The following is a 22,961-nucleotide window of genomic DNA, read 5'->3' as shown; positions in this document are numbered from 1 at the left end:
GAACACTTGGACCTATTTTATGGTTGGAAATCCAGAAGGAGCAGCAGGAATGTCTGCTTCATAATTCATGAAAATATAGTTAGTTTACTTTGGAAATTCTTTTTCTTGTAATGCTGTAATTATGTCACTTTTTCCATGTACTTCCAAAACCTTTGAACTTTGAAGTAAATAATGCAACAGGTCCTTTTATCAACCTCTTTTTTTTATGGAGGGGCCTGCGCTCGTGCTTTTGCAGCTAAATCAAGATCCAGTATATAAATAGATTTTTTTGCTTTGAACTTCATCTCCTAGCGGTGAAGTTGGCCGTGGAGTTCTTTGATAAACCTGGATTTTTTTTCCCAAAAAAAAGCATTCTTTCCCTGTAACACCTCTCTGAGGTGGGAGTCGCAGCAGTAGAAAATCGCATCTCGCTAGCGCGCTCCTCCCAGAGGATCCCCGGTTTGTCAGGACGTGTCCTGCAGACGGACTCGGCCTGATGAACTTTGACGTGCGCTGCTGTACTCAGCGTCTCCCGCCAATTTCAACATTTGATTCCCCTGTGCTTTTAGCGCTCGCTGAGAAGAAAACAAAGCGGCGAGGGGTCGCACGGCGATCCTGTGATGGAATGTGCTCCCATGTTAACTGAATGGTGGAGGTCTTTTATTTTGGCTGGCCTTGTATGGTTCGCTCCCCACTTTTATCGCTCACAGAAAACGCTGTCCGCTCGTTCATCATTTCGGGGGAGGCGGCGCTCCTGAAGGCTGTTTGCTTAACTGAGTGTGGACAAGGTTCTTGCTTAAGTGCTTAGTGCGTGCGACCGTCTCCTCCACCGCGCCGCGAGGATGCGCTCGCCGCCTTGGAGACATCGCAGACGCGCACGCCGCCCCTCCTCCTCTCTCTGCAGCTCTCGAGGTAAAACGAAAAGTTCGGTTTCCCCCGCAGAACCTTCAGCGGGACGGCTGAGAGGCCCCGTGGATGAAACCTGCAGCCGCCGGCGTGGTCAAACCTCCCCCCGTCTCTCTCTGACCCCGTCTGCTTGACATTTCAAAGCGGACTCGGGCTGAAAGTCTTCAAATCCCCGCCGAGCTCAACCCACGGCCAAATGACCCTGGAAGCAGTCGCCGCCGCGGAGCCGAGGGCCGAGCTGCTGTCCAACCTTATATGTCCAGGAAAAGGTGGGCAGAGCGGGCGCCATGGCAACCGTGGGCAGAGCCGCTGGTCTGGAAACAATGGGCCAACAACATGGCCTCTCCATGAACCTCCTCTCATGCAACAACACCATCAACAGAGGGCTTTGTTGCGCGCAGCGGCAGACGACCGCGCTGCCGCCGCCGAGCTCACCTGGACTCCAGCTACGATCGCTCCGCGATCAAAAAAAACAGGTCAGCGAATGCGCTCGCGTGCGCCGGCCGAGTCCCTCGCCGGCTCGGCACCTTGGAGCGCGGCCAGCGCGCGTTCCGTTCCGGCGCTCTTGATGCGGTGATCGGCATGCGAGCGGTGGCAGGCGGGCGGCCAACAGAGAGAGAGAGAGAGAGAGAGAGAGAGAGAGAGAGAGAGCGAGCGGAGTCACCTGATTCTCCTGACACCACACTCCGGGAGAGAATGTACCAACGGTGGGAGCCAGAGGTGTGACAGTGTGCGTTAACGCTCCCGCTGCCGGTTCCCAGTGAGCCGTTGCGGCCTCTGCAGCGTAGCGTGCAGCTCCCACACTCGCCCCTCAGCCTCTACCTGCCCCTGCCGCTCTGCTCCGCGTTAACTAAAACACGGTGCTGTTTAGTTTAGCCCGCCTCTCTGCGAGGAAACGCTGCCTCACGCTCGATCATGATGTGGGAACGTTTGTGCGCTCTGCATTTTCATCCTGACCTTTGTAATAGTGATGCAACCATTACGCGAGCCGGGTTCGCCGTGCACTTACACATCCTCACACCAATTACTGTCAGATCTGGGCTCTGTTTTCGCCGCTAATCTTCCATTGCTTGTCTGAGCACATTTAGTAAAACAGCTACTCAGTTATGTCATGCGCCGCGGTTGCCACTTCGCCCTGCTTTCACACTGTGGGACAGCGCGAGGGCTGCACATCCTCCTCCTAATTCAAGCACTGTGCCTCAAAGGGCCTAGAAGGAGGTTTTGATGCCTTTTGAAATAGATCTTACGTTCACAGAGCACAGTGGAATTTGCAATGACCACACTTCATCCTGCCGCTCTTTTGATTAGAGTAATGCAGAAGTCTGTGCACGAGGGAGCGGATTGCACACAGCTGCCACTTAGGACTGTCAGTCCACACTAGGCCGTTCAGGCGATGGGTGCATCTGGCGTTGACTCGTCCCGGGGTCCATAGTCTGTGAGAGATGAACACATTGAAGCATCAAATCCTCCCTGTGGTTTGTACTGGGCTGTGCTTTAGGAAAACCTGTGGCTGGAATGTTTGAAGCCACTTGACCAGCACCTGTTTAGTATTTCACACTCTCAAGCATGATGAAGCTTTCACTTACTCACCAAAATATTCCATGTGACGCTAAATTAATTCATGAAAGAGGTGATGCAAATGTTTTCTGATATTCATATAATGCACATTTATATTTTTAGAAGGTTCATTAGACTGTAAGTCAAACTGTTAATCATAGACTCTAAACATGTTTGGTGTCATTACATCACTGTCTGGCACTGGTTATGAGTCAGGAACCAGATGTGGGCCCCTGGCCACGTGACGTAAACGCCGCATAAGAGATTTATGGCTAAAAACGGGCTGGATAACGATAATGAAGCCAACGTGGGCCGAGCGCTTTGTTGTTTACAGCTGATCTGCATCCACGCGACGAAGTGAAAATGTTTGGGCCACTGTGAACGGCTCCCGCTGAGACGAAGCCAGGTCAAGCCGCAGTCACGGCCCCGTGTGAAGGACCGGAGGACGGCTTGACTGGCTACAGCTGCTGGGTGGAGCTCTGGTAGCGGCTCCCGTCTCCATCTATTAGGAAGCGCGTTCTTCACTCCTCCAAGAGAAGTTACACACTAAGAAATACTGTCATGACTCATCGTGTACGACCTTTGAACCCAAAATATCTCTATAGTTTATTATTTTTTGATATTAATGATGGATTTGATGTGTACTGTACAGTAAAGTTAAAGCAACACTTCATGTTTTGTATCTGTTGCCCTGTGCGGATGTTGTGGGTCTTCATCACCTGTGGCCTCTGTAGCGAAGCTTTTTAGTGTGAGGGGAGCTGCTCTCTCCCGCCCCGCGACAAGGGCAAGATTCCTAATTTCTGCCAGTATCTGTACCCTCGAATTGCATTACGGCAGCGCTGCCCGGGGACGAGCCCGTGGAGTGGGTCACGGCGGGATTAAATTTTAAATGAACGTTGCTAGAAAAATAAGTTAGTGCAACAGTGAGTGGGTGTAAATTTAGAGCACTCTGGAGAAGTCCAGATGAAAAAATAACTGGAATAAACGTTACTATAACAACCTGGTAGTAGTAATGTAATCCTGCTCCGGGCCATTGGGCTTCGTTCTGCAGGAGCACTGATGAATTGGTTCCTCAGATGTATGGAGGAAGTGATAAGCGTGGAGGTGAAAGCCTTTGACTTATTAATTAGTTGAACTGCATTCATGGAGACTCCACACGCGGTGGGTGTCTTTGCGGGGAAATGAGCCCAAGGGCATCTTGATGGAGAGGCGCAAATGACTCCTGCATGGGAAAAAGTCGACCACTGGAAAGAAAAGAGAGCCGGCTTGATTATATAGAACTGGAATGATGCACGGTTGTGGGTCGCTACAGTATTGCCACGTTTTGGATATTTGTCTAAAGAGTCAAACCCATTACAGCTGGTTGTGCATTCATTCGCTTTATGCTTGCCGCAAATCAAGGGGCCTCCTCCTCGCATTTATATGGCGGCTGATTAATGCTCGGCTCTCGCGCTGCGGCTCGGATTTACAGAATTCAAATGAGGACGCGCAGCGCTCCCAGTGAGCTGACCTTGATGGCGACAGGGACCTGCTGAGGCCAGAGATGCCTCCAGCGCCGCGGCCCCGCCTGCATTACAGCGTAGTAACAGGCCGGCGAAGGCCCGAGATAACGCATCGCAGCAAACGGCTGCGTCGCCGCTGTTTCCACACGCGTCTCAGCTCGTTACGTTCTAATTGTCAACCTTTACAACGGCGGCGCGGCGAAACGCTAATCCACCCTTTATGCCACGGTGGCTGTTTTCACACTCGCCGTAATGGTGGCTGATTGTGTGAGTACGGTGGGAGGCTGTTTGTGTTTCTGCCTGCGACGTCCAAAGCGCCTTGTTTACCGGGGCTGTGTCTCCTGGGATCCCGGTTTAATGGGCTGACCTTGAAAAGCCTGTAGCGGCGAAAGGGGGGGGGTAAACTACAGTTGGCTTCTTTAGAATTTACTACAGGTCAGGGTTTGTGTCTGCTCCTGCAATTAATGAGGAGCGTTCCGCTTCCTACTCGTTCATTTGGTCAGACGACACGCAGCATGTGTTGGTTTAACGCACAACAAGACCTGCAGCTGAAAGTGGAGGCAGCGTCGTTCGGATGCTTTGGGGTCATTGGACGTACGGGTTTCGCTCCTGACGCTGCATTTCTGTCTCTGCAGCAGACGGGCCCCTCCATTCTCATAATATGCGTTGCACTGTAGCAGCAAACAAACCTAATTCGGTGCCGGTGCCGCCGCCGCCGCGCGCTCCTCAGATGGACCCGTGATCGTCGGGGGAGATAGCGTTGCGAAATTACATTTTTAGGGTTCACCCAGCGCTGCGACGTGGAGAGGTAATAAGAATGACTCGGATTCAGCAGAGAGTCACGAGAGCGAGTTGTTTTCCCCGGTCCTCTTGCCTCCGACGTGGACCCATCCGTGCTTGAAAGCAGAGCTAATGAGGACGCGGGCGGCTGCGGTGGAGTGTTTGCATGAGGCTCCCGGTGAAAACCGTGCCATCACTACTGTAAACTCAGGGATTATCGTTATTCCCCGGGGTTGATCTCCTGCGGTCTCTGCAGCGGGTCCGGCTGTAATCTGCAGCGAACGCCGGTCATCAGCCGTAGCCGTCTGGAGACGCTCCCGCCAAAAACGCCCGCGCTTTATCTGCACGAATTGGGCGCCGCTGTCGAGCCCACACGCGCGCCCGCCGCGTTGTCAGTCTCCGGTCTCAAGCTGCTCGTCTCGGAATAGAGACCCGTGGAGGAGCCGCACCACAAAGGCTCGGTGGGGCCTCTCCAGCAGCCTGTCTGCAGGAGAGCTCATGCAGCGCTATTACCGCCTTTCTCTTCTGTCTTTCCCACTTTGTCTGGGGGGGGGGGGGGGGCGCCCAAGAGGAGCTCGCAGCCGTGACAGAGTCGGGCCCATTCAGGCTTCCATCATTATAGGAAATTCACTTCTCAGACTTCGAGGCCGTGGATGAGCGCTGGATCCTGAGCACAAAACACTCTTTGTGGTTCGTGCGGCTGTGATCTGAATCGTCTCAGTGTCGAGATTTGAACTTTCTGCCTTTTATACTTGACTGGGGGGGAAGTAGGAAAATTCCTTTGGTGCTTTGCAGGAAAAAAAAAAAGCAACCAAAGCTCGTTAGTTCACAAATTAGTCGGCGGCTACTTAATTAGTCGGCAGCGGTTTCACTCACAGCATTGTTTGGTGCGCTCCGGGCGAAGTGCGCCGGCTGCTCGCCGTTTATCGGCCTCTGTGTTAAAGCGAAGGTCGAGGGAGAGGAGAAGCTGTGCTGCATCAGCCGCTTTCCCCTGCACGGCGCTCCAATGGGTTCGCCCCCAATAGCAGCACGTGATGAAACACACCGCGGATCCGCGTCAGAGCGAGAGAGCAGGCGGGGGGACGGGCGAGCGAGGAGCGGAACGTCATCGCCTGCGCTCGGAGGCGCCGATTGGAGCGATTGGCGCTTTCTTGCCGCTGAAAGGTCGCGTTGATTGCCTGGTTCAGATAATTCCATGCACACTGCAATCAAACACAGGCTCTTTACAGGTGCAACCCTTCAGTGTCACAACAGCGAGGCTGCGGCTTCACGCCCGACGCGTTCGTGGCGATTCGATCCCCCGTTTTTAATGATGACTCGCACGAATCGACTCGTCCTGGCGCCGCGGCCTCACGCTGCTGCTGCTGCTGCTTCTCTGTGCGTTGCAGGTGTGTAGGTCTGTCCCGGCCCCCGTTCTACCACCGAGATGGTGGCCCTGTCGCTGAAGATCTGCGTGCGCCAGTGCAACGTGGTGAAGACCATGCAGTTCGAGCCGTCCACGCCGGTGTACGACGCCTGCAGGATCATCAGAGAGCGAGTGCCGGAGGCCCAGACGGGACAAGGTCAGGGGCCGCCCGCGCCCTGCACATGACGGAAACCCACAGGCGGCTGCGTTTGCATTGCTCTGCTCTGCTCTGTGTGTCCGCAGCCTCGGATTACGGCCTCTTCCTGTCCGACGACGACCCCAGGAAAGGAATCTGGCTGGAGTCTGGACGGACCCTGGATTATTACATGCTGCGGAACGGAGTAAGATTAAGTCACAGTCTCGGGTGGAGAACACTCAGCCGCATTTGTCATGTCGCGCAGTGATTTATATTTTCCGGAGGGGACCGGGGATATTTATGTCCCGCCGCTGGCTGAGGGCGGCTGGGGATGAGCAGCGGGGTCGTGGCTGTCGCTGAGCTTCCTCTGCTGTTTTCTCAGGACATTCTGGAGTACAAGAAGAAACAAAGGCCGCAGAAGATCAAGATGCTGGACGGGGCGGTGAAAACCATCATGGTGGACGACTCCAAAACCGTTGGGGAGCTGCTTGTCACTATATGCAGTAGAATTGGTATGGACTAGGATCGCTGTGACTTTTGTTTATGTGCTAGAGTCATATTTAAAATGCAGGGTCAGATCAGGTTTTGTTTAGTGCGTGATGGGTGTGATTTGTCAATCATCCTGGACTGTTCGTCCCAAGGCTTTCCTTGCCTGTCACAGAGGTCTCCCTGACCTGTGTATTTCAATTACAACAGGCCGCATGGAGGGCAGGGATGTGTATCTGGCAGATAGCTGTATTGGAACGTGTTTGTTTGGAGTCGGCCTTTCTGCTTGGCTTCTTCTCCTCCTCTGCCCCCGTTTTAGTCTGCTGGCTCCTCACCAGCTTCCCTTCACTTCCGATTCAAAGCACGGGGGGGGGGTGCGATCGAACGCGAGGGCAGGGCGATCGGTGCTCTGTCGCTATGTCACGGCTGTGCTTGCAGGCATCACCAACTACGAGGAGTACTCGCTCATCCAGGAGGAGGACAAGAGGGACGACGGGACGGCGACGCTGAGGAAGGACCGCACGCTGCTGCTGAGGGACGAGAGGAAGATGGAGAAGCTCAAGGCCAAGCTGCACACGGACGACGACTGTAAGTGGGAGCTCTCCGGACACCTGCGAATATTACGCGGCGCAAATCTCACCTCCAGCTTTGGCTAAAAAGATTTCAGCTCAACAGAGAGCATCGTCGGGCCTCATGCTGGGCGCCAGTGAGCGTCCATTCATTCAGGCGTGTGTGTTGATTGATTGATTGATTGATTGATTGATTGATTGATTGATTGATTGATTGATTGATTGATTGGGCAGTGAACTGGCTGGACCACGGACGGACGTTCCGGGAGCAAGGCGTGGAGGAGAGCGAGACGCTGCTGCTCAGGCGCAAGTTCTTCTACTCGGACCAGAACGTGGACTCGCGGGACCCCGTCCAGCTGAACCTGCTCTACGTTCAGGTAAACACAGCTGGAGAAAACGGGAGGAGAGAACGGCTCCTGCTGAGATACAAACACAGCTCACTCCTCTTTGTGGTCCAGAGCATTCAGACTATCATAGGACCAGCTAGCTGCTCCTCTGTGCTACGGTAGCTCCACCTGCCTTCCACAGGCTTCCCTCGGGGGGGTCAACTAAGTCCAGCATGAGTCAGGGTTTCTGCACATGGATGCATCCACGTTGGGTCCTGCAGCCGAGGGGAGGAGCGCTCGCCCACAGCAGGCAGGGCAGCAACGCACCAGCACAGCATGCAGGGGGTGGGGAGGAATATCTGGAAGAATGCGCGAACACTCACATATGAGCAGAGGTGTACGCGGTAGCATATCTAAAATATGTATACTTGTTCTTATTTGCCTCTGTCTTCTCAAACCCCGCTGCGCTGGGAGTTGCTGAATACGCTCATCAAAGACACGCTGCCGCTGCTGCTTTCCTCCCTCATATCTGTCGCTTCCTGTTTTTCCTCCCCTCTCCTCCGCTCCGGCTCCGTCTCCTACACATTCTGACAGAATCGCGCACACCCTCTTAGCCTGAGACACACACACACACACACACACACACACACACACACACACACACACACACACGCTCCGGCGCGGTGCATATCATGCTCTCCTCTCAACACGGACTCATATTTCCTTTCACAATAACAACCCCCCCCCCCCCCCCCCCCCCTCCCCGCTGCCCTTCCACATCTATCTCTCTCGCAGCGTCGCCCGGGCGCTGGGATCACAGGGGCTCTTCGCGTGGCCGCCGCTCTAATTTCTCATTGCGCGCGCGGAAAGGCCGGACGGAGCCGGGAGCCGGATCTGTACGAACGGCTCGCTCCTGCAGCACACGAGCCCTCGCTCCTGCTGCTTCGCTCCCGCTTCCACCGCCGCTCGCAGCCGCGGCAGCGCTGAGTAATTGAATTCAGATTGTGGCGATGATGACAGGATTGCAGACATTTCTTTGACAGAGCCTTGCTGTGGTGATTTGGTTGATTTGAAGCTTTCATGATCCTAAACCTAACCACCCACCCACCCACACACACACACACACACACACACACACAATGGAAGCTCTGCCAGTAACAGACTAATCTCCTTTAGTACTTGGCCACTCCCTCTCTGTCATGTATTTTTTTGCTAAGTCCAGGATAAACCCTCATAGCTGTAGCCTCACCCAGTGTGTTCCGGTCTTTTTCTACCACAAGGCATCATCGCCTACAGGCTCTGATGAAGAATCTGAGTTAATAGTAGTAAATGATGCCCTTGGAGTATTGATAATAATGAAGCTTAAGCCAGTGCAGGTGATTGAGTAAAGCTGAACACAAACATCTCTCTTCAGAAGAGACGTGTGTTAACTAGGCCACACGCCTGTTAAATATTCCTCCAGCCATTGATTTATCAGCGAGCGTCCGATCGAAGCGCGTGCATTTAGCTGCTTTAGCGCGCCCCTATGTCAGCGCTTATTTTTATGGCTGTATTGTGCTCGGCCGGGCCGCGGTGGACCAGTTGACCTCAGCGCTGCAGCCTCGGGCGCCGTGTGTCACGGCTTTTGATGTCTCGTCCTTTACTTTCCACTGATGCGCGCGCCATTAAAATGCCTCACGATCGGTGCCTGGATCACTCGTCTGCGGAGCAACACGTGAACACGCCGCAGACTGCAGACATTATCACCACATGCAATATTATTATATAACAATGTCGTTTCTATTACTTCACCAACCGTATGTGCACACATCGAGTGAGACCACCATAACCCGTAACCATGGTGAAGCACTGCTGCTGTAGCATGTAACACACAACTGTTGGTGTGAAGGAGCTGATGTTGTATCTTATCTGTGCATGTGCTTCTTTAAACCTCACTGATTATATTATAATCTAAACATTAGTAGGAGCCACAGTTAAGTCATTATTCTCTAAATGCTGTTTGCATCCACCAAGCGGTTATTGATTATTATTATTATTCCCCCTTGATTTCTTTTATGACGCTTCAGAATCATACAGTGTAGTGAGCGCCAGTGTGAATGGCATGTGTGAGGGCTAATTTTAGAGTGCTCCTCTTCTTTAGCGAGAGCTTATCTACTCCAGCGCGAATTGCACGGGGGAAGGGACTTGATTGTGAGTGTTGGAGATTGTTGTCCTCATTACAGCAGCGAGCGGCTGCTCAGCCCTTCGCTGACGTAACGGGACGCCGGAGCGAGCGGAGTCCGCGCTGTGCGCCGATATGGTAATGGTAAAAGCACCGATGGAGCCTTCCTCACTGTCAGCAAGGCCTCTCAGCCTCTGGAGCCATTAATTTTGCAGCAGTGAACTAGAAAGAGGGAGTGAGGGAGGCCAAAGATGGAGAGAGAGAGCGAGCGAGCGAGCGAGAGAGGCAGAGCTGACTGCCCCCTGGAGAACACAGCACACACTGACAACCGTTTGAAAGATGTCAACAAAGGTTTCTCCCTTTCCATCTGCCTGAGAGGTGAAGATAATGCAGACGGTCTGGCTGGAAACGCTGCAAACGCAGCTGAGGACATTTTGCGTTGCTGTAACTACATATTGAGGGCCATTCGGTGATGCAGACGGGGACTCGCGAGAGACAGATGCGTTCGCGTAATGTGTTTTCCTTTTTAATAGCGCGTAATGAGCGCTTGTTAGGGCTGCCGGCAAGAATGGATGTTGCTGTAAGTCCTGTTCGCCTCCGTTTCAGCGAGACGCCTTTGCTCCAGGAGCCCGCGTCCTCTGCGAAACAGCGAATTCCAAGCGCATGATGAAGCGCTCATTACGCAGCTCGGAGTCGGGTGAATTCTGGGTAATGCTCATGCCTTTGTAGTTCTATGCTTTTCCTGAACGTGTGCTTCCCCCCACCCCCCTCCCTCCCCCGGCTCTCCTCGTGTCTCCTCCAGGCTAGGGATGATATATTGAATGGATCCCACCCTGTGTCCTTTGATAAAGCCTGCGAGTTTGCAGGGATCCAGGCTCAGATCCAGTTCGGACCCCATGTGGAGCACAAGCACAAGCCCGGATTTCTGGAGTAAGCCTCTCTCATCACGAACGATGCATTACTACCAGCATTTATATTAAATGTGATATTATTATTACGTACAGTACGCAGCTGCACACGCATAGTAGTAGTAGTACTGTGGTTATCTCGAGCTACAGCTCAGGCTGTTGCTTCAGGGACTTCCTCTAGTGGAAAGCTCAGGGGTGATGTCAGCTGCTACAACTGTTTTCTTGATATGTAGGCAGCAGGGCAAGAATGACCTCATATGTAGAGGTATGTTAATAGAAAAGGAAATGCCTGTAGCGCGAAGGAGTAACTGTGTAAAAATGTCATTTATGTCCCCAGCCTAAAGGAGTTCCTACCTAAAGAGTACATTAAGCAGAGAGGCTCCGAGAAGAAAATATTCCAAGTATGTACATCAGTGTATGTTCAGAGTATTTAAATGTGTGTTTATGTGTGTTATGATTAATATGTGTTAATATGATGATCAGCATGAGAAGGTGGACTTATTGGCGCATTTTTATGCAGGAACACAAAAACTGTGGGGAGATGAGCGAGATCGAGGCCAAAGTGAAGTACGTGAAGCTGGCCAGGTCCCTGCAGACGTACGGCGTGTCCTTCTTCCTGGTGAAGGTAACACTTAAACACCGCTCACGTGTGCTTGCATGAGGTAAAACGCTGAGGAAGAGGAGGGGACGTGTGCTGTCAGATGGTGGTAGAGGTGGTAGCGAGTAAAGCTTCATACAATACCAGCAGGTGTGTTGTTGATATAACAGAATTAAAAGCTCCTAATTAAATCCAATTAATGAGATTTCCTTTTAATCATTACTGGGTTTAATGGTACATCTGCCTCTGGCCGAGAAGCGCCGCTAACGAGTGGCAGCTGTGACGAGCGGGCCGCGCTGTCACACAGGTACGAAGGCTTGTTGGAAGCACCGCAAATTCCATTATCACAGCGAATCGGCGGCTTCAGAGCCGGCGCTCGCTCGCCCGCTCGCTATTCACTCGCTGCCGCGACAATAGCAATCCTGCTCTGGTTTGGTGAGCATGAAAGAGGAATGGAAGTGCATCAAGCGAGCGCGCTTGAAGTCGCCGCGGCGGCTTTTATCAAGGCTCCCTGGCTCGGGCCCGGTTGGCCGCGAATTTGCAAGAAAAGGGAAGAAGATTGTTGTTTTCTGCTGTGGGCCCTTAATGGGCGATAAGTGGAGTCAGACTGGAGCGGGCAGATTAGCTTCGCGGGCTGGTGTGTGTGGTAAAGTGTGCACGCGTCTATGGGATGAGGAGATGTAGCGGAGGCGATTTTAGGACTCTTAAATAATTCACTTCAGGTGCTGGATGGTAGCAAAGATCCAAGCACGGATCTGAGAGCATTCGTTTCCCATCTTATAAGTACGATGTGAATGGCATCGTTGGGGTCCAATGAGTCTAAGGCTGCATTTACTGTACCTGATGAGGGACAATAGAAAACCTTCAATCATCAAGGTCAGCCTATTTTAATCAATGGACAACTTCAGCTGCTCACTTCAGATTAGATAACACAACTTCCTGTTTACTTCAACCTTGGTGATAATAATGTTCAAGGAGCAAATACGACAATGGAGGATTTGAATAAAGTAGTGTTTGAACAATAGTGATGGAGTGGATAATGTTACCTGTCCTTGTGTTTGAGAGATCTTGACTTTGACCCAGACAACAACATAACATGCACACCCCCAGTGCTGACAGTGACTAAAGCCTGTGGGGACCCTGCTCAATAGAGCAGCAGTTAAACAAGACTGAACTCTGCTGGGTCACTTCACAGCTGCCCTCCTCCTCCTCCTCCTCCTCCTCCTCCTCCGTTCAGACACAGCATGCGTGTGACGGCAGCGACCGGCGGAGCGCCGGAGCGGCGCCGCGACCCCGCGTTCGCTCCTTCAGTGAATCACGAGCGTAGGCGTCGGGCGCCGCCGTGGATGTTGTCTGATGTTTTTTTTTTGTTCCCCCCCCCCCCCCCCCCCCCCCCCCCCCCCCGTCGAACAGGAAAAGATGAAGGGCAAGAATAAGCTGGTGCCGCGGCTGCTGGGCATAACCAAAGAGTCGGTGATGCGGGTGGACGAGAAGACGAAGGACGTGGTGCAGGAGTGGCCTCTGACCACGGTCAAGCGATGGGCCGCGTCGCCCAAGAGCTTCACTCTGGTACCGTGACGCCTGCACGCAGTCAGATCCACTTCCAGTAGCAGCTCATATGCACTAATAATCCTATGCACAAACTCAATTACTCCGTGTGGCATGAGCTACAGAGCTCCGCGTCACATATTCAGTCTTTCACCCAGTTTCATTTCCCAATACAAACAGCATCCTAGAAATTGTTCAGACCTCTGACTCCAATACTGAATGTTTTCAGCTTTTCCATCTTAGTTAACAATAGATGCCCAGGGAAGAATGTGCAGAACCTGAATGTATTATTTATCTGGAGGCTTTTTCATTTTTCTTTACCTGCTATTGGCGACGGCGCTGTCAGCTTCCTGCTCGTAGTAGGAAGGAGGGCTACTCTTAAAGATTAATAGATTATGCAAATGCGGGCGACCCACTCCGAGGTACATTTGCCCACGTTGATTTGAACTGAAACGTTCCCCCTGCGTTTCTGCAGTGAACGCTTCGAAGTGAACAGTCCGCCAGACGCTTTGCCTTTTCGTCAAGACAGAAATGATGAAGGCGCCGCCAAGTTTATTTACAACCTCACCCCCAGTGAGGCGCTCCTTCATTTGCAGGCAGACTGTACGGCTCTCATTAGGTGCAGAGCACTGCAAATGGATTTGTGTTGATTCTCCGCATGTCCTCGATGCATTACAGGATTTTGGGGAGTATCAGGAGAGCTACTACTCTGTGCAGACGACAGAGGGGGAGCAGATTTCCCAACTCATCGCCGGATACATTGACATCATTCTGAAGAAGGCAAGTAATTAAGCGTGGAGGAGTGAAGCCTGGATTGAGTGCTTTGCTGCCCGCTCTGATGCGTGTGTGTGTGGATCTCGTGCCCGCAGAAGCAAAGCAAGGACCGCTTCGGCCTGGAGGGAGACGAGGAGTCCACCATGCTGGAGGAATCCGTTTCCCCGAAGAAGTAATTAAAGCCCACGTCCCACGTCCGCGTCCACAGGCCGCAGAGCGCTGACCGCTCCCACTGGGTGAACGCGCTCCGGTTTTAATGAACTTACTGTAAACGCCGCTGTTTCATTGTGTGTGTAATCACATTTCACGTGCTGGGAGTGAACAGGAACGGAGCTCAGCGCACAACTTCGGTTCATTGTAAGGTTGTTCTTTGCTTTTTGCGAATGTAAACACAAAATCCCGCCTCGGGCCAAAGCTACAGTACTAAATTATCATTTCACTTTCAAAAGGGAGCTGCATCATTTGCAGATTAAGATATCACGGCGTTTAACGAATCCTTGTGTTGGGGGCTGTTTTAATCAGTTGTTGTTGCACTCAGCTGGTTGCAGTCTCTGCTGGTTTTCCCGCGTAGCTCAGTGACTGATGGGAGTTAAGCTAAGGCTGACGGACCATGCGAAGCTCGCTGTCACTGAAAGCCCCCCAGAGCTCATGCAGTAGCGAGAGCACTCTCTCTCCGGTTGAGCGGGGCGTCGTGTCCTTGCTGGTTGTACTGCAGGCCCATCGGCTCGTTCTCGGCGTAAAAACATATTTGCTGCCTCTCAGAACCAGTCGCAATTAACCAGCGGCGTCATGAGCGTTTGTCGAGCTGAGCTCGGTTTAAAAATGGCTACTCAGCAAAAGAGCGGTCGTGAGCATTTCTGACATCTTCACCAACGAAACACTTTCATCGCTTCCTATTTCAGGTCCACTATTTTGCAGCAGCAGTTCAACCGGGTGGGTCGGGTGGAGCACGGCTCGGTGGCACTTCCGGGTATCATTCGATCCGGCTCCGTCGGCGGCCCTGACACCTTTAATGTGGGAACCATGCCCTCCGCCCAGCAGCAGATCACCACCGGGCAGATGCACCGCGGACACATGCCCCCACTGGTGAGTCTCAGCAAGCCCGATTTCTTTGTGTGTTAACGGGTTTTGATATCAAATCAGACCTTTGCACGATTAAAGCACCGTGTGAACTTCATAAGTTATGCGACAACAGCATAATGTTTCATCATTCTCACAGTTTTATGTAAATCCGCTCCCCGCTGTCGACAGCAAACCACAACCAACGATGTGACTCTGGCTGTGAATAAGAGGAGGAGAAGCCCGTCTGTCTCCTGTGGTTTATCCACGTTAGGCTGAGACAATGCTGCGCGTCGCACTGTACGCGGACGCTCGCTGTGTATTTGGATTTCTCTGTTTAGTCTGCGTGTGTCTGCTGTTTGCTGATAGAGTCTGGCCCAGCAGGCCCTGATGGGAACCATCACCAGCAGCATGCAGGCTGTGCAGCAGGCCCAAGCCGACCTGGGCCACGTGGATAATCTGCCCCCACTGGGCCACGACTTGGTGAGGACCTGTCACAATGAGTGTGTGCTGCAGAAAGCATCAAGCCGACTGCATCGAAGTCAATCGTATTTCTCAGATGTAATTGGGACGTAGATGTGCGTTGGTAAATAAGGGCGCTTCCAGAGTGTTTCCAGAGCCGTAGGTGTTCCACAGCCCTCGTCCTCTAATCATGCACAAGACAGTTTATATGACGTGAAAGTCTCCCACTGCGATGAAAGCCAAGGCTCCTTGTCTGCTCCCTCCGTGCACAGGCGTCCAGAGTGTGGGTTCAGAATAAAGTGGACGAATCCAAACACGAAATCCACTCTCAGGTAGATGCCATCACGGCGGGAACGGCCTCCGTGGTCAACCTCACTGCAGGTGAGTGGCCGAGCGGACGCTCCGGCGCCGCAGGGCCGAGCTCCAAGGTTTTCCCATGATGCTCGGCGTAACACAGGTCAAGTTCCCGCCAGCCTTTTGTGCCTTAATCCAACCTCGCCATCTGCCTGCGTGCACTTACCCTCCCTCCACTGTCTGATACTAAGTTCTTCCTCCATCAGTGGTGGAACCGCCTCCAATAGGCTTTAATTAAAACACTGATGTGTGTGTCACTGAATCGCGTTAGCAGAGGTTTGTGATCACGAGGCCTCGTGTGCAGGTGAGCCCACGGACACGGACTACACGGCGGTGGGCTGCGCCATCACCACCATCTCCTCCAACCTCACGGAGATGTCCAAGGGCGTGAAGCTGCTGGCGGCGCTGATGGACGACGAAGTGGGCAGCGGGCACAAGCTCATGGGCGCCGCCAGGATGCTGGCGGGGGCCGTGTCGGACCTCCTCAGATCTGTGGAGCCCGCGGCGGCCGAGGTGAGACGCCCGCCGGGTTGTTCTAGCGGCTCGGCTCTCCACGCTGATCCCAGGAGCTGAGCCTCACACGGTGTCGAGCCGGCGTCGCGCTTTTACATATTTGATCGGCGTCCCGTCAATGAGCTAGAACAGAAGGGATTTCTGTAAAGATCTGTGATCCAGAGTCCTGTTTCAGATCATTCATAGAGGCCTGTGTGAGTACTGGCCAGGCCGGTGTACTGACTGTGGTGATGTCATCCTCACACGCAGCCCAGACAGACGGTGCTGACTGCAGCAGGAAGTATTGGACAGGCCAGCGGGGACCTGCTCCGTCACATCGGGGAGGGCGAGACCGATGAGAAGTTCCAGGTTGGACGCCACCCACTCACTGTTCCTATGACTCTGCTGGCCAAACAGGAAGACACATGTGATTCATTTCAATGTGTCAATACACATTTATGTAATCGCCTCCAGCTCTATTATTAGACTGACGCTTCACTGTAAGTTTATTGTATAACCGTGTAAAATGGCATAGTTTATCTGCAGCTTCCACCAAATGCCTCATTTATTCCTTTACATATAATTTATTTACCTGCTACAAATCTCTTTAGGTCATTACTTAGTTCTTGTCTCTGACTGGAGGGGCTTTAAAACATTTATTTAGCCACATGTGCGCAGCTGTGCCGTGTTCCAGTGAAGGACATTGATTAATATGTTGCAGGACACGCTGATGAATCTGGCCAAAGCAGTGGCGAATGCAGCTGCTATGTTAGTCCTGAAGGCCAAGAACGTGGCCCAGGTGGCCGAGGACACCATATTGCAGAACCGGGTGATCGCAGCTGCCACTCAGTGTGCCCTGTCCACCTCGCAGCTGGTCGCCTGCACCAAGGTAATGATCCAATGTGAGACGTGTTCGTCTCAGCGGCAGAATGGGCGGAGGACGCATCCTCCAGGAAAAGGCGTGTTATAAACGTGTTATAAATGTGTTATAAACATGTTATAAATGTGTTATAAGAATGAAGTGTTTGTCTGTCATTCTGTTTCTGCTGGTATAAATACACTTTAATGAGCCGCGGCCCTGAGTTTGTGCCGTGTGCGGTGCAGGTGGTGAGTCCGACCATCAGCTCCCCGGTGTGTCAGGAGCAGCTTGTGGAGGCCGGGAAACTGGTGGACCGCTCCGTGGAGACCTGCGTGAAGTCGTGCCGCTCGGCCAGCGACGACGGCGAGCTGCTGAAGCAAGTGGGGGCCGCGGCCGGCGTGGTGAGCCAGGCCCTCGGCGACCTGCTGCAGCACGTGCGCCACTACGCCAGCTGCGGAGAGCCCATCGGGCGCTACGACCAGGCCACGGACACCATCATGAACGTGACGGAGAACATTTTCACGTCCATGGGTGACGCGGGTGAGTCCCCAAAAGCTGCTTAGATGAGTACCTGTTTGTGTACAAGGTCCCTAAGATGTGTGTGTGTGGTGAGTAAAGCGTTTTCAAAGCGAAGGCTATTTGTTATGTCGTGAGTGGTGACGCTGAAGAATTTCCAAACCCGGCCGGTTCTCAAAGAGTTGTAGGAAACATGTCATCCAAAACCACTACAGAGCTCCAAATCTGGTCTCAATCAGCGTCAGGGAGGCTTTGAAACTTAAAAGGAAACATATGACCTGGGTATTTTGGAAAAGACAGGCTTCTTTTCTTTCTTTAAATGAACAAGTGAAAAAGTTAATTCTACAGGTTGATAATAAAACGGTGGATTTCCATCTGTAGGATGCGAAGCACCTGAACGTCTCGTCTTTCACAAACCTCTCTGGGTGAACTATTTCCAGCAGCATGTGGGTGTTTGGGAACTACAGCTTTTTATAGCGGGTGTGTGGGGAAACGATACCATACTTTATATTGGACGACTTTCATTTGCGCGCGAGAGGGTGACTCACTGGAAACCTTCCGCTGTGAGAGCATGTGAAGGTGAGAACAAAGGTGTGACTTAACAGGAGGAAGACAGTTACAGACAGTAGTGGGGTGGGTGGTACGATAATAAGGTCTAGTGCCAGACATTCCATCCCACACTTGCTATATAATCATTATATCTCTGGGTGTATTAGGATCTCGGTTCTACTTTAATAGTGGATATTTATAGAGAATTTGAAACGATCTTATCAATAAAAAATGTGCCTGCGAGGCCTTTGATACTTTAAATCTAACTGCGCTAATCCTTCACTGACCTGAAAAGACACCTGACAGCTGTTTGTGCTGACAGGCGAGATGGTGCGTCAGGCCCGAGTGTTGGCCCAGGCCACGTCGGACCTGGTCAACGCCATGAGGTCCGACGCGGAGGCCGAGGTCGACGTGGACAACTCCAAGAAGCTGCTGGCCGCCGCCAAGCTGCTGGCGGACGCCACGGCTCGCATGGTGGAGGCTGCTAAGGTACGCACGCAGGTTCCCTCACGCGGCCAACATTTGGTAGCATCACAGTGCTACCAGTGCACCGGCGACTCGTGCTCCCTGGCAGGATGTGGTTTCTGGCTTTGCTGCACTGGCTGCAGCACCAGCGTCATTCCACATCTGAAATGAAAGGGTGCAGCATCAGTGACTCTTAATAAGCCCCTGGCACAGCTGAGCAGGATATTATCAGTGTGAAACACCCAAGCACTGTTTATGGCTTGTTAGATGTTTTTGATCTGTGACACATTAATCACCACATCATTGCCTTTTATCAAAACGGAAGTGGGAATCTCACACTGACGGTTTCCTTGGAAACTGACGGAAAGCGGACGGAGCTGAGCGCTTCTTTACATCTATTGCACACGACTAGCTGGAGTTGTTACCGCGTTACGGCTGACTCATAGCTACTGTGTTGTGCGCACCGCTCACCCCCGTGCGCCCGCAGGGGGCCGCGGCCTACCCGGAGAACGAGGACCAGCAGCAGCGGCTGCGGGAGGCGGCGGAGGGGCTCCGCGTCGCCACCAACGCCGCGGCTCAGAACGCCATAAAGAAGAAGCTCGTCAACCGGCTGGAGGTGAGTCCAAGGAATCACGTGCTGCACAGTCAGTCCGACCTCGGCTGCTTCTCGCCTGTCTTTGCGCGAAGCAGCGGGTTGAGATTTTCGACAGCAGGCAAACGGCTCCGCGTGCCAAAATGCAAATATGAAACACCTCAGCAATCATTTGTGCAAACATGGCCCATTTAGTAAATCTATCTGCGTTATTTCACTTTCCCCTGGCAGTGAGCTATAAATCCCATTAGTGCCGCGAATGAGCTATCTGAGAGTAAAGATCTGTGTTTAGCCCTTGGTATCAGTTTGCCCCTAATGACTAGCCCCTCTCTGCAGAGCGCAGGCACATAAACTATGCATTACCCTGGGCTGGACTCAGCCCGCTATCACATATATCTCAGTCCACCTTTCTGCATCAGATGGCCACACTAATGGTGCTAATGGTCGCCTCCATCAAAGCAGTGTTTGAGCCAGTCAAGAACATGATGTCATGAATCTGGAAGTGAACATGTAGCAATTACCGCAGGCGCATTCAGGCCCCTTGAGACCCCCTTAATCTTACCTGACATGCTGTCATTTAGTTGCTCTGCAAAAACACACAGGCTTTTATTTAGCAATATATATAAAGAGGCCGTATATAATAAAAACTCTGCCTGTCTGTCATGTAATTGCTACATGCAGCTCAGCTATTTTCCACCATTAAGACGTATTTTGTGCTTCTGTTTTTTCAACCTCGCCTCCTCTCGTTTTGACAAAGGACGCTGTTTCCTCCGTTTTCAGTCTTGTCATCGCATCATCGAAGCTTTTCTTGTATTAATGACTCGACGTGAGCTAAGTGGTACATTTTTAGTGCTTCCCTTTGGAACCGTAGCAGGAAGAAAGCAATGTTGATCACTAGAGGAAATAAGAACCACGTCGCGCTCGTCGTGTTGTTTTCTCTACTTACAGAACGTTTTGGTCTATGAGCCCTCGTACACAAAAACCAAAGTAAATGTTAGTGTACCGCCGGGCACCACTTTAGCCTAAATGCTCCCACCGTGTGTCTCCTGAACAGATTGCTGCAAAGCAGGCCGCGGCTGCCGCCACTCAGACCATCGCAGCTGCTCAAAACGCTGCTGCTTCTAATAAAAACACTGCCTCGCACCAACAGCTAGTGCACAGCTGCAAGGTACGGCCGCGCTCCTTTCTGCTATGTTTTTCAAGCTCTTGACTGAAAACACGGTCTAATAATGTGCATTGAATGTGTTCAAATTCAGGCAGTAGCAGACAGCATTCCCCAGCTGGTGCAGGGCATGAGGAGCAGCCAGGCTCAGCCTGAGGATCTGGGGGCCCAGCTCGTGCTCATCATGGCCAGTCAGAACTTCCTACAGGTTTGTGTGATCAATGCACTTAATGCACTCAGCCGTTATGCAGCTAAATCACCTCCTAGTGCAATAACTGTAGCTCTCCTGTCACTGCCCCTTAGCCTGGAAGTAAAATGGTGGCATCGGCAAAATCGGCGGTTCCAACAGTGGCCGAACAGGCTGCTGCTATGCAACTGGGCCAGTGTGCCAAAAACCTGGCTACCTGTCTGGCAGAGCTCAGGACGGCGACCCAGAAGGTATGGGCCGAACACACACGGCCGGGCCTGCATCCTGTCTGCTCTGCCCAATGGCTGCGTGCTATTTACACTGTGCATGTGTTGTGTGAAGGCTCACGAAGCGTGCGGTCCCCTGGAGATTGACTCAGCCCTGAAAACAGTGCAGACGCTCAAGAGCGAGCTCCAGGATGCCAAGATGTCAGTCATAGACGGGCAACTCAAACCTCTGCCTGGAGAAACGGTCAGTACAGTACAGTAACGCCACTTACTGTGAAGTTCAGGCTTTATTCTGTAGATATCAGAATTATTATTATTAATACGGAGGGTGAACTGATGATGTATTTGGGCATTGTCCTCCTCACACAGCTGGAGAAGTGTGCTCAGGATTTGGGAAGCACCTCCAAGACCGTGGGCTCGTCCATGGCCCAGCTGCTGACATGCGCCGCACAGGGAAATGAACATTACACAGGTAATGGAAGATTTTAATAACAATTTAGTTCTGCATTCACTGCATATAGCAAAGAAAGGCAAATAAAACTTCCTTAAACTCACACTGAGCCTCCTGATGCCGCTTTTGCTTCACACCGAGTCTTTGGCCGTCAATTCTGGCCCAATTGAAGATCTCGGGAGAAAAGAGATAAAGACAGATAGACAATAGCATTTTCTAACGATGGATCCTCCCAGGCAGCACTCCATGCTGGGGCCCAGGGTCCAGCTCGCTACTCATTAATCTTCTTTTCACTAGATTTAACATTCCATCAGCAAATGGCTCCACTTGGCTGGTTAATGCAATTTGATGCAATTTGCTGCTTTTCTTCTCGGTCCCTATGTATGATAAGTTCGGGGCACTTCCCATCTGGGGCCATATTTATGACATCAACTCGTTTATTCAGACAACAAGGGCGTTCCACTATCACACTGGGTTCCCAGCGTGGCACCTCCAGCCACTTGCCCAGACATTATGCGCGTGCTGTTAGAATTCCAGCAAAGACAGGAAATACAAATACCTCTCAATTTGGATCACTTAACCGGGCTGCTGCAAAGCAAAACTAATGAGGCCGAAATTAATGTGCTCAGTTAGACGTCTGTTTCAATTTCTGCAGGAACATGGTCACTTGGTCTCTATGCATAGCGTCTTGCAGCCCAGGAGAAATCTGTTTTCCATACGTCTGTGCTGTAAAACACCTGCTTCGCCGAGCTGTCATTACAGCGGCAGGATTAGCTCTGCTGATTTCACGCCATTGTTTGCATCTATGACTGGACGCCCGCAGGCGTGGCGGCCCGGGAGACGGCGCAGGCTCTGCGGACCTTGGCCCAAGCAGCCCGAGGCGTGGCGGCCAGCACCAAGGAGCCGCAGGCCGCGGCCGCCATGCTGGACTCGGCCCAGTGCGTCATGGAGGGCTCGGCCATGCTGATCCACGAAGCCCATCAGGCCCTCGTCCATCCGGGAGACGCCGAGAGTCAGCAGCGGCTGGCGCAGGTAGTCTGGCTCCCATTAATACATACCCCAGAGGCGGCGAGAGTCATGTAGCAGTCGCGTTGTTCCTCTCAGGTCCCGTCTCACTCCTCTGCTGATTTGTAAACATTTCTTCTTTCCATAACAATCACCCCCTCTAAGCATTGCTATTTTCTGTCTCCTGCCTCGCTTCCTCTCTCAGGAGTGCCAGAGTAAAGCTGCTCATTCTCCTGAAGCCCTTTAGGGGATAAATATATTGTTTGGCATATATCTGTGACAGCAGCATAAATTAGTGACACAGATTGCACCGCTGTGAACTCAATTTGCATTTGAGATGGTTTTTTTTTCCCTATATAGTTTTGCTCAGGGACATTGTATTGTGTAGCTAGAATGACTAATGGGGGTCCTCTGACAAAGCACTGTGCCCCATTTTCAGGTGGCCAAAGCTGTGTCACACTCCCTAAATAATTGTGTGAACTGCCTGCCGGGCCAGAAGGATGTGGACATGGCTCTCAGGAGCATCGGAGAGGCCAGCAAGAAGCTGCTGGTGGACATGGTGAGTGCTGCCAAGGGCTTCGCTTGACGTTTTGTGCGTGCGTGTGTTTGACGTGTGTCTTGTCTTTGAAGCTCCCTCCCTGCAACAAGACATTCCAGGAGGCTCAGACTGAGCTGAACCACACAGCAGCTGAACTCAACCACTCCGCAGGCGAGGTCGTCCACTCCTCCCGCGGAACCAGCGGCCAACTGGCCGCGGCCTCTGGGAAGTTCAGCCAAGACTTTGATGAGTTCCTGGACGCTGGCATTGAGATGGCAGGACACACCCAAGTAGGTTCCACGATCATGCAGCCCATCCACACATCCACGCTGAAGCAGTGTGATGATAACCTGCCGCCTCCAGTTACTTAAGAGACTTAAAGAGGAAAATTCAAACGCTTTCATGGGT

The 22,961-nt window shown here is 52.2% G+C and overlaps 1 protein-coding gene across 4 annotated transcripts in view; it reads left to right on the top strand.

The window, feature by feature from the left end:
* Positions 1-22,961, top strand: part of tln2b (talin 2b) — a 53,529-nt gene that overhangs the window by 13,828 nt on the left and 16,740 nt on the right. For all 4 annotated transcript variants that reach the window (XM_055509565.1, XM_041071109.2, XM_029152684.3 and 1 more), the window contains exons 2-29: positions 6,113-6,286; positions 6,373-6,470; positions 6,648-6,777; positions 7,190-7,339; positions 7,555-7,697; positions 10,610-10,737; positions 11,053-11,116; positions 11,236-11,340; positions 12,727-12,882; positions 13,540-13,641; positions 13,731-13,807; positions 14,538-14,721; positions 15,064-15,177; positions 15,429-15,537; positions 15,815-16,023; positions 16,273-16,371; positions 16,724-16,891; positions 17,107-17,401; positions 18,249-18,415; positions 18,879-19,007; positions 20,038-20,151; positions 20,240-20,353; positions 20,449-20,583; positions 20,675-20,803; positions 20,929-21,031; positions 21,834-22,042; positions 22,455-22,574; positions 22,646-22,843. In XM_055509565.1, the coding sequence (XP_055365540.1) occupies positions 6,151-6,286; positions 6,373-6,470; positions 6,648-6,777; positions 7,190-7,339; positions 7,555-7,697; positions 10,610-10,737; positions 11,053-11,116; positions 11,236-11,340; positions 12,727-12,882; positions 13,540-13,641; positions 13,731-13,807; positions 14,538-14,721; positions 15,064-15,177; positions 15,429-15,537; positions 15,815-16,023; positions 16,273-16,371; positions 16,724-16,891; positions 17,107-17,401; positions 18,249-18,415; positions 18,879-19,007; positions 20,038-20,151; positions 20,240-20,353; positions 20,449-20,583; positions 20,675-20,803; positions 20,929-21,031; positions 21,834-22,042; positions 22,455-22,574; positions 22,646-22,843 (3,885 nt within the window). In that variant the 5' untranslated portion in view covers positions 6,113-6,150. The remainder of the gene's footprint in view (positions 1-6,112; positions 6,287-6,372; positions 6,471-6,647; positions 6,778-7,189; positions 7,340-7,554; positions 7,698-10,609; positions 10,738-11,052; positions 11,117-11,235; positions 11,341-12,726; positions 12,883-13,539; positions 13,642-13,730; positions 13,808-14,537; positions 14,722-15,063; positions 15,178-15,428; positions 15,538-15,814; positions 16,024-16,272; positions 16,372-16,723; positions 16,892-17,106; positions 17,402-18,248; positions 18,416-18,878; positions 19,008-20,037; positions 20,152-20,239; positions 20,354-20,448; positions 20,584-20,674; positions 20,804-20,928; positions 21,032-21,833; positions 22,043-22,454; positions 22,575-22,645; positions 22,844-22,961) is intronic.

This window comes from Betta splendens, chromosome 6 (assembly GCF_900634795.4).
Source record: "Betta splendens chromosome 6, fBetSpl5.4, whole genome shotgun sequence".
Lineage (NCBI taxonomy): Eukaryota > Metazoa > Chordata > Actinopteri > Anabantiformes > Osphronemidae > Betta > Betta splendens.
The sequence above is the reverse complement of the archived record's forward strand: the minus strand, read 5'-3'. Positions and strand labels throughout refer to the sequence as shown.